The sequence below is a fragment of the Pipistrellus kuhlii genome, unplaced genomic scaffold, assembly GCF_014108245.1.
Source record: "Pipistrellus kuhlii isolate mPipKuh1 unplaced genomic scaffold, mPipKuh1.p scaffold_m20_p_4, whole genome shotgun sequence".
Classification (NCBI taxonomy): domain Eukaryota; kingdom Metazoa; phylum Chordata; class Mammalia; order Chiroptera; family Vespertilionidae; genus Pipistrellus; species Pipistrellus kuhlii.
Genome location: NW_023425540.1, coordinates 98,042 through 108,036, shown reverse-complemented (window position 1 = coordinate 108,036; position 9,995 = coordinate 98,042). Strand labels below are relative to the sequence as shown.

Below are 9,995 nucleotides of genomic sequence, written 5' to 3'. Positions count from 1 at the left end.
AGGAGAGCCCGGTCCTGCCGGTGGCGCGGGAGGCGTTGGGGCAGGTTCGGTGAGTAATACACTTGGAGGTACGGGCACATACAGCACAGCGTTTTGTCCATATTAAGATAAACTTCCTGCACCTCCTGACACTAATAACAGAGTCTGTTTACACAGATCGCAGCAGCTTCAGCTGCAGGCTGAACCCTTCAGAGAGGCTGGTCTGGAGTTAGTGGGCCTGTATTTGCAAGAGCAGTATTTTCGTTATACTCTTGTCAAGCGAGGTCTACTCTGCCTGCCTGGAAGCTATTAGAGAAGCAAAGATCTAACTCCAGTACGCGTCTATGTCCCATGCATGCAATCCAGACTGAGGAAGGCTGAGCCCAGCAATGGACCATGACAGACAGACAGACAGACAGACCATGGGACAAGTGCTGTTGCTTTTCCATTAGCTTTATTGCCAAGAGTTTAAAATGGCCAACATAAAAAAAAAAAAAAAGAACATCTGATAATAAATACTGCTCTTTGGCTGTAATAAATAAAAAGTTTATTAACAAGGAATGCACTTTTCCAGCCACAAGTGTCTTAAAAAGTAACCAAAAACATTGTAGATGGCCGTAGTTCACAGTTAAGCAGCCAAACGCTGCCCCGCTGCCGTCGCAGCCTTTTCCATCGGCTCCTCCCCTGCGGGAAGGATGGTCACAGGCCCAGTCCTCTGCCTGAAACGCTCAACGGTAGTCAGAGTCAATGCACCTTTCTCTGAAACTGTCCGGAAAAACTTTTACAGCAGATCACTGCATCTGGTCCCCACGCGGACCATCCAGGCCAAGAGCGGCATCCTCAGAAGGACGGCCTTCGTACCGCCGCTGCCCGCCTCTCCACGTGCAGAACCTTCCCCTGCGCCTGCGTGGCTCCGTGGGAGGAGCTGCAGCCCAGTCCGCTAGTTGCACCTCTGCAAGAGCATGTTCAGCGCGTACTCCATCCGCTGCTTCAGCTCCGGCGCGCAGCCCGACACCAGCAGCGTGGTCAGCCGGAAGGTGGAGGAGAGCCGGTCCTCGTTGATGTAGGTGAGCAGGTATTCCTCGTCCTGGCTGCAGATGATCACCTTCGTGTGGTCGTGGTAGAAGTTCACCTTCGAGAGCAAACCCAGACATTAGGTCTCTGACCACATGGGAAATTCCAGGTCACAAGCCCGACGGCAAGTGCCTCCTCAAGACCTGCACCTGCCCTTCCCCAGGCTGCTCAGCTCACCTGGAAGGTGCCGTCGTTGAAGAGCATCATTAAGGCCTTGTCGGACTTGAGCCACTGAAGGAGGTAGAGCCGCGGCCTGCGGGTGTCAGTGACGCTGGGCAGGTCTCCACCCTGGAAGAGATTGGAGGGTGCCTGTGAGATGCAATGTGCACTCCACTCATTCCCCGAGGCAGCAGCCTCCTGAAGGAAGATGCCAGGTGGCCCGGGATCCCTGCCTCTCCCCCCGCGCTGCCCCCCGCAGCCCCGAGGCCACACAGTCACCCGGCCAGACCCCCTCCCAGCACCGGCCCTGCGCCCAGCACCTACGTCCATCAGGTTCTCCTCCATGTAGTGGGAGAAGTACTTGAGCACCGTCACTTGGCTGATGAACTGCTCAGGAGCGGCGGTCGCTGTGAAGACAGAGCACTGGCCGAGCTCCGCGTAGTAGTGGACGGTCCTGCGGGCGGGGGCGGCAGGGGAGGACAGACAGGTCAGCAGCTGTCTCCACGTCTCGGCGAGCCCGGGTGCTGCAGGACTGCACGTGCAGGCTCACCTCTTGTCAGCGAGGAGGCTCATGTGGGCCCCGTTGTTGAAGAGGACGCCCACCGTGTGGTCAGAGAGCTGGTACCCGAAGCCATACTTGTTGGAGTAGTCGACCCACTTGGTGACCCACTGGAAGGAGGTGCTCAGTTGCTCCTTGGGAGTGCAGTCGGCCTCCGGCATGTTCTCCAGACACCCGCGGAGGACTCTGGCCACCGTGTCCGCCACGCTCCCCATGGTGCTGTCCTCCAGGCCTGGACAGTAGAGGAAGTGACGGAATAACTAACAAACCCTCGGCTTTGGCAGGTGCCATGTTTCCCTCCACTGATTCTTCTAAGGATGTGGAACCCCAAACCCCTCCCAAACTTCTACCCGCTTACTCCTTCGATGGTATGTTAGTTCTGTGCAGGCAGAAGGGCCTGGCACCTACATTTCCCCACCGCAGCGTTGTTGGCATCACTCACATTCGCTGCTGCTGCTGCAGCTGCCAAGGGTCCCTCGGACGATCATCCGAATCACGTCTCCAACCTGCTGCCTGTTTTCCACGCCGGCTGTTCCCGACCCGGCCACTGAGGCGGGAGGCGGCTGGAGCTCCTGGAAAGAGAACCACACAATGAGTCCAGCCCCTGAAAGTCACTCAGGCCAAGAAGTAGACACAGCCAGGTTAGAGCAGTGGACACGGAGAGGTTGGAACCGTGGACAAGGCCAGGCAAGAGCTACTAGAGTAACTCAATTGCATACATTGTTCAACTGAAAGACAAAAATCTTTCCTTTGGAAGGGTAAAGGGATGGGGGAAAATAAACACTGACATGTTCGAACTATGATAATTCCAGAGCAAGCAACACTTAACAGAGTGAAATGACTTTGGTCTCTTCCAGCTTACCTCGTCTGTCCTGTGTTTGTTGGGTTGCTGTGTTATTGAAGCCTTTTTCAAATCATGCCTGAGCTTGTAAATGTCTTCATCTTCTTTAGATGCTTTATCTGCAAACCGAGGACAAGGATTTCGAGTGTTTCTCTATCCTCACCAGGTAGGAACAGAGCTAGTGTAGTTCCTCACTTTGCATTAGTAACTAGCTCTGAGCACCCAGGGCAAAAACAGAATTTCCATTGCTGCCATTAGCTTCGATTATGCAAGAAGCACACTTCACTGCCTATGCCACAGAGAGCCACCCATCCCACTCTGCAGTGCAGGTTTGTTACGCCGTAAAAAGTGCAAGAGTGCACAAACACACTGGCTACTCTACGCCACTGCTACAGCCTCTTCTAACTAACGGGTCCAACCTAAACATAACACTGGGTACAGAACAGGGAGAGGTCTTCACACTTACTGTGTGTGTCGATGTATCTTGCTTTGTCCTTTTTGCCACCAAAGAGAGCAGCAGCGGCTTTCCTGAAGAAGTTCTTCGCGGGGCTGGACAGGTGGAAGTCTGGGACCGTGTGGCAGCAGCTGGAGGAAAGCCTGTCGGGAGTGAAGCCCTGTGGGCGAGAAAGGCAGTCAGTGACCTGCTGGTGATGGCGTCAGCAGCATGTCATCGGGAGACCTGGGAAACACACCAACCTGCAGAAAGAACTCGTGTCGAAGGATGTCATCCAAACGGGGCCGGTCCTCGGGGTTTTTGGACAACATGCTCGCTATCAAGTGCTTCGCGGGGGCCAGCAGGGAGGACGGCATGGTATACCGCGCTTCCCTTATGCACCTGTACGTCTCTTTCAGGTTCGTGGTTTCAAACGGGGGTCTTCCCAGGAGCATTGTGTACCTGGGGGGAAGGAAGCACCTTCAGCAATGGTCACGAAGCAGCCCTTTTCAAATACGAGCTCGCAGCCAATCTGTTTCGCGGTCGCTGTGGTGCGGTCACTTACATGACACAGCCTAACGCCCAGATGTCCGACTCGCAGCCGTGGCCTTGCTTGTTGAGGACTTCGGGGGAGAGATAGTTTGGGGTACCACATATTGTTCTGCAGAGACAAAAGAGGAAGAGCTCATTAGGGACTGTTCCATTGTTTGCACTTGGCTTCCTCGATAAAACCTTGAAAGCACTGTGCTGAGTTTCTGTTTGGAAACATTTGACTTTTGGTTTTGGCCTTTGGACAGCTGGCACCTGACCAAGTGATTCTTGGTGTGTTTTTTTAAGGCATGCCGTTTCCCCCGCCCACACGGACCAAGTGTTTGAACCCTTGGGCCCAGGCCTCTGTGTACACAGCAGGCAAACGCAGGACAGGTTTGTTTCCTATTCAACATGCGGGCAGGAGGCATCGGAGCTGGCCCAGTCAGGCCCAGAGTGGACACTTAGTAGACGCTTCCCCACGTTCACACTGCTGTGATTTTCAGGTTGAGCATTCACTGATGGGAACTAATGGAGCCCGTTTAGCCTGCACAGACCCCAGGAGGAGGGGGTCTTTCTGGCTCTCACCTCCTTCTGTGCTCCAAGGGCTCCAGCCTGGCTGCCAAACCGAAGTCCCCAACTTTCAGCTCCATGGCCTCGTTAATGAAAAAGTTCCCTGGGGGACAAACAACGTGGCCTGAGTGCTCTGAAGGCCCTGAGCGAGTGCACACACACAGCTCTGGGGGCAAGCAGCCAGCTGCTGACGATTCTAGCCTTCCCCTCCACCCCCATTCACCAGCAAGACTGAAGGCTGGGTCCCAGGGAGGGGCATGCATGAGGCAGCGAGCCAGAGAGAAGCGGGGCCCACTCCACAACCAGTGTCCGATGAAGGACTCACCGAGTTTGAGGTCCCTGTGAAGGATTTCCTGCTCGTGAAGGTACTTCAGTCCCGACACGATCTGCCGGAGGTAGTACCGGACTTCGGGCTCCGTCAGCACCTTCCTCGCTTTCAGGATGTGAGCCATGGACTGGGGGAGAGGAGAGGAGGCGCTGTCAGGCAGGGACATCAGCTTCAGGATGTGGGGTTCCCTCCCCCAACACGGCCCCCGGCCCCCGCGCCCCCCCCCCCCCAGCACGGCCCCCGGCGCCACGCACCCGCCGGCTGCAGTACTCGAGCAGGATGTAGATGTTGTCCTGGTCCTCGAAGTGGTGGTGGAACTGGACGACGTGCTTGTGGTGCAGCAGCCGGTGCAGCTCGATCTCCTTGTCGATCTGCGGGAGGCACAGGCTCAGCCCCGCCGGCCGGGCGGCTCCCCCCCGCGGCCCCGGGCGCCCCCCCGCACGCACCTTCTCCCGCTGGTGGGGCTTGGCCACGCGGCTGTGCGGGATGATCTTGGCCGCGTAGACCTTGTTGCTGGTCAGGTCCGTCATCTCGTAACATTTGGCGAAGCCGCCCTGCAGGAACAAAGCGAGGCGCTGAGCCGGGGGCGGCGGGGACGGGCAGGACCGGCGAGCACGGCCGAGGACAGCGGCCGGGCGGGGCGCGCTGCCCAGCTGCCTCCCCGCGAGGCGCCGGCCCGGGACAGCGGCGGCCGCCTCACCTTGCCCAGCACCCGGCCGCGGCAGTAGCGCCGCCCCGTCGTGGGGTCCACGACGACCCGGGACAGCTCGGCGCCCGCGTGGTGGCGGGGCTGCGGCGCGGCCGGCGGCTCCTCGGCGGGAGGCGGCCGCCGGCGCTTCGGGTCGCCGCCCGCCCGGCCGGGCTGCTCGGCGGCCTTGGCGCCCGCGGGCGGCGCGGCGATGGTGCGGAGCAGCTCCATGTCCGCGCCGCTGGGGAGTGAGTGCGGCCCGACCGCCGCGCCGCCTCTTATCCCGCGCGGCCGCGCTGACGTCACCACGTCGCCCCGCCCACCGGCCGCGGGCGGAGCCGAGCTGGGCGCGGGGGCGCGGTTCCCGCCCCGGGCCGCGCCCTCCGGGCTGTACCGCCGGGGGTCCAGCACCTCCCAGGCCCCGGCCCGGCCCCGCGCCCGCGACCAGCCCCGCAGCCCCGCAGCCGGGCGGCTCGGGTCCGGGTGACCCGCACGCCCCGCGCGGCCGCCGCCTCCAGGCAGCCGAGCGCGGGGCCAGGGCGCCCCCTTGCGGACGCTGCCGAAGCGCGATGGGCGGGAAGGCGGCACGTGGGCGGCCCGCAGGGGAGCGGGAGGTGCCGCGCGAGGGCGGGTTTGCCGGAGGTCGCCCTCACGTGCTGGGGGAGACGGGTGAGGGGTGTCACCCTGAGGTCCCAGGCCCCCCACCCCAGGGGTCACCGGGCGCGCGGTTCCCGCTCCCCGGCGGGTGCCTCTGAGCCTGGGGCGAGGCCCGCGCGGGCCGGAGGGCGGGCTCAGCCCCGCTGGGCACCGCCGCTTCACCGCCGGGGCCGGGCGGGGGCCGGGCCGGGGTGAGGTCGCTCTCTCTCCGCGTCCAGAGCGTCAGGCGGGGCGCCGCGCCGCGCACGGTGTGTGCCGACCCCGGGGCCAGGTGTGAACGCTGACGCCGTTGCCGGGGACAGCCCCTCCTGGCCCGGGGTGCCGAGACCGGGGCTGCCCCAGCGCATCCGTGACACCCGAGGTGCAGTGGGTGAGATGCAGGCTGGGCGCGGACACGTTGTCGGAGACCCGATCCCCCGGCGCGGTGCAGCAGGGGTGGCTGGAGCTCAGGGGTCCCCGGGGGGTGAGGGACCCAGGTCATGTGACCCGCCCCTCTGGCCTCAGCCTGGGGGACCTGTGCTCCCCGCCTGTCCTGGGCTCGCGGGTTCAGGAAATACAGCCTTCCTCTCCAGACCTATTTCACACCGTGTCTTTGTCCTGTTCTTTGGTGATGAATTTTTAATCTATAATTCGTCGTGGCTTTCTAAGGTAAAAGGACTGAAGAATAGATTGTCATATTTTTCCTTGTTTCATTTATTTGTCACATACTACTTCATACATTTTTACCGAATGTACTAAAAACTCGATAGGCTATTGAACGTTTCATATGAAATGTAGGTCTCCCCTCCCAAACCCTTGGGCATTTAATACAATATTAACACTATATATGTGTTAGGGGGTCAGCTGTGAAATTTGATTATTTGGTTGGTGGTGCCATCATGTGGACAGGACCAAAACTGCAGTCCATAGAGCAAAAAAGAAAATGTACTTTCCAATGGAGACAAATTTTTAATTGCAAACCATTTCTCTTTAGTTCTATAGATGTAATGCAAATGCAATTAAAATCCCAATAGGATTTTTCATTGAAATTTGACAAGCTGAGTTTTGAACTTTACATGAAAGTGTAAGTGATCAAAACAAGCAAGGTCACCTTAAAGGAGAATTAAAGGGGCCTTTCTTCCCCAGCCACCATGACTGTCAGGAGAGGCTGGTCCTCTCCAAGGAGCAGGAACAGACTGCCAGTGGACTAGAGTAGAGAGCCTGGAAATAGACCCACGCCTGTGTGGGATGTTGGGAAATGAGGGAGGTGCCCAGGATGGAGGGGCTAGTCAGTAAATGGCACAGGAAACAAATGGTTTTCCATATTTAAAAAAATCTATATATATAACAGCCTAAGCAACCGTCGCAACAGAAACAACCAAACGGATGACCAAACAGGCTGCATGGGGCGACCAGGTCGGCATGAGGGACAGCTGGGGGTGACCAGGCCTGCAGGGGGGTTAGTGAGGGACGACCAAAGGACCGAACAGCAGGCTGCGTGGGGCAACCAGCCCAGCAGGAGCACAGTTGGGGGCAACCAGCCCGCAGAGGAGGACAGCGAGGGTCAACCAGGCTGGGGGGGGGGAGGGGAGTTGGGGTGACCAGGCCAGCAGAGGGGGCAATTAGGGGCGATCAGGCAGGCAGGCAGGTGAGCAGTTAGGAACGAGTGGTCCAGATTGTGAGAGGGATGTCCGACTGCTGGTTTAGGCCCGTTCCCTAAACCAGCAGTTGGACAGCCCTTAAGGGGTCCTGGATTGGAGAGGGTGCAGGCTGGGCCGAGGGGACCCCCACCCATGCATGAATTTCATGCACTGGGCCTCTAGTTGAGATATTATAGCCATATAACATTGTACTAGTTTTAGTTGTACAGCATAATGATTTGATGTTTGTATATATTGTGAAATGATTAAGTTTACACCACCATGTAAATTTTACAGTTATAATTTTTTTTCTTGTGATGAGAACTAAGCCCTACTCTGTTAGCAACTTTCAAATACACAACAGGCACTATTCATTACAGTCACCCTCCTTTACCTTACATTCCAGAACTAGTTAATCTTTAACAGGAAGCTTGGCAACCGTCACCCATTTTGCTCACCCCACCCTGTCTCTGGCAACCACCAATCTGTTCTCTGGAGTCCAGATTTAAGAGGTATGGACAAAAGGGGCCACACGCTAACCTGACAAGCTCAGGAAGGCCTGCGTGGCGGTCTTGCAAACTCAACCAAAAGCCCATTAGACAGGAGGTGTGGTATATACCCATCTGGGATATTATATGCAAATCAATGAATACTGGTCATCCACATCAGCATGAGCAAATCTTAATGTTGTGTTTAAAAATGTCAAATAAGGTGACTTTTAAAAAAATAAAATTCAAGAACTAAATCTAAATATTCACACATACATATTTTTCTTTTAGAAGATAAGCAAATGTTAAAAGCACAAAAATCTCAAAAAACTATTTTAAAAAACAAGGAAATGTCAAACACAAAATTTGGGATAATGGTTACCTTGCACAAGTAAGACAGGAATATAGGAGAAACCAAGATATGTGTGATTGTGGAAATTGTGGTGAGTGATTTTGTTCTTGGGGTGGATTACAGAAACTAAAAAGGAGCATGCATGCAGAGATCAATGATAACTAAGCCATGAGCCAAGGAGTAGGGTTAGTCCCATTATGAGTACCTTAAATTTGGGATTAAAAAGTTCTGATGGAAAAAAAAAAAGTTCTGATGAGCCTGGCCAGCATGGTTCCGTGGTTGAGCATCAACCTATGAATCAGGAGGTCATGGTTCGATTCCCGGTCAAGGGCACATGCCTGGGTTGTGGGCTCCATCCCCAATAAGGATTGTGCAGGAGGCAGCCGGTCCATGATTCTCATCATTGATGTTTCTATCCCGCTCTCCCTCTTCCTACCTCTCTGAAAGCAATAAAAACATATTTTTAAAAAATTCGGATGAGTGTGATGCTGTGAGGGAAGCAAAGCAAAGAGAACAGTGTGGCATGTGAATGTGCTCTCAGGAGGCTGCAGGACTCAGTGGGATGTGTTGAGTCTGTTAAAACTGTTCCAGGCACAAGGCTTTAATTTAGGTGGAAAGAGCCCAAACCTCATTTTATGTCCATCACATTATATTTACTGGATATTTGGGTTTAATAACTAACTTAATGAATATAAATAAAAGGTTACATTTAGTATTTAAATATAAAGTACACTAGAGGCCTGGTGCACGAAATTGTGCACCAGTGGGGTCCCTTGTCCTGGCCCGAAGGATTGGGTGGAAACTGGCTCTCTGACATCCCCTGAAGGATCCCCAAGGCTGGCCAGCTGGGGAGGGGCTGTGGGAGGGCTCCAGGGCCCTTCTCTCTCAGTCCCAATGGACCGGACCCGAGCAGCAAGCCAACCTACCTGTCGGAGCATCTGTCCCCTGGTGGTCAGTGGATGTCACAGCATATCATTAGTATATTATGCTTTGATTGGTTGAACGGACAACTGAATACTTAGCATATTAGGCTTTTATTATATAGGATTATATAGGATTGCATATTGCATATCCTTTATGTTGTGGTTATTTTGACATATTGGCATTTTATAAATGAATAAAACCAAATCCTGCCAGTAATCGTTGTTGAAATTTATATTATACATACATTTGTTAAAGTATTTGACCAAAAACTTTTATTTATTCATCTGTCTGTTTATCTATCTACCTACCATCCATCTGTCAGTTTCTGGGACATGGTATTAATAACAGTATTTGAGAATGTGAGGGCTAAAGAAAGAACTTTTCCTCCCACTGTCTGAGTTCTTCGAGCTGGGCCAACAGTCAAAGTAAAGAGACAGAGGGACTGGAGGAAATGCCCTCAGTTTACTTTGTGATCACACATTCGAGGCTGCCATGAGCACAGAGTCAGCGAAGCACGGGCAGTGGAGGGCCACACCATGTGCGGCGGGCCTTCAAAGGACAGGAAGACAATCCGGGGATGGAAAAGCCGTTGTTTGGAGGAAGGCTGTTTGCTGCCTCTTGGACCCCGTGACACGGGAGCACTGAGCAAAGGTCACAGGAGCTCACGTTAGACTGCGGGACGCGGAACAGGCCCTCTGTCCAATGTCCTAGGCAGGTAGGGGATTTCACAGGCTTCCTCCTGAGTCTTTTGTCCTTAATAACCAGCTTAAAGGCAATATTCCAAAAGGCATAT

The 9,995-nt window shown here is 55.0% G+C and overlaps 1 protein-coding gene across 2 annotated transcripts; it reads right to left on the bottom strand.

Annotated features, from left to right (window-relative positions):
* Window positions 1-416: 416 nt before the first annotated feature.
* Window positions 417-5,415, bottom strand: PLK2 (polo like kinase 2). 2 transcript variants are annotated; one of them, XM_036410297.2, is made up of 14 exons: window positions 5,175-5,415; window positions 4,921-5,028; window positions 4,729-4,845; window positions 4,472-4,601; window positions 4,162-4,249; window positions 3,611-3,706; window positions 3,309-3,507; window positions 3,079-3,226; window positions 2,634-2,731; window positions 2,214-2,343; window positions 1,763-2,003; window positions 1,537-1,666; window positions 1,231-1,341; window positions 417-1,111 (listed from the first exon to the last, which is right to left on the bottom strand). In XM_036410297.2, the coding sequence occupies exons 1-14, from the start codon at window positions 5,391-5,393 to the stop codon at window positions 920-922; spliced, it is 2,007 nt and encodes a 668-aa protein (XP_036266190.1). In that variant the 5' UTR covers window positions 5,394-5,415; the 3' UTR covers window positions 417-919. The 2 variants fall into 2 exon arrangements, with proteins under 2 accessions (XP_036266190.1, XP_036266191.1); XM_036410298.2 differs by having other exon boundaries at window positions 969-1,111; window positions 1,231-1,370.
* Window positions 5,416-9,995: the final 4,580 nt, after the last annotated feature.

What these genes read in the sequence shown, in the direction of transcription:
- PLK2 (XM_036410297.2), bottom strand. Translation starts at nt 5,393, where the DNA reads ATGGAGCTGCTCCGCACCATCGCCGCGCCGCCCGCGGGCGCCAAGGCC. An exon ending in GACACGAGTTCTTTCTGCAG is followed by an intron (nt 3,227 to 3,308) that starts GTTGGTGTGTTT and finishes TCTCGCCCACAG; the next exon opens with GGCTTCACTCCCGACAGGCT. An exon ending in AGCCTCCTCGCTGACAAGAG is followed by an intron (nt 1,667 to 1,762) that starts GTGAGCCTGCAC and finishes CCCCGCCCGCAG; the next exon opens with GACCGTCCACTACTACGCGG.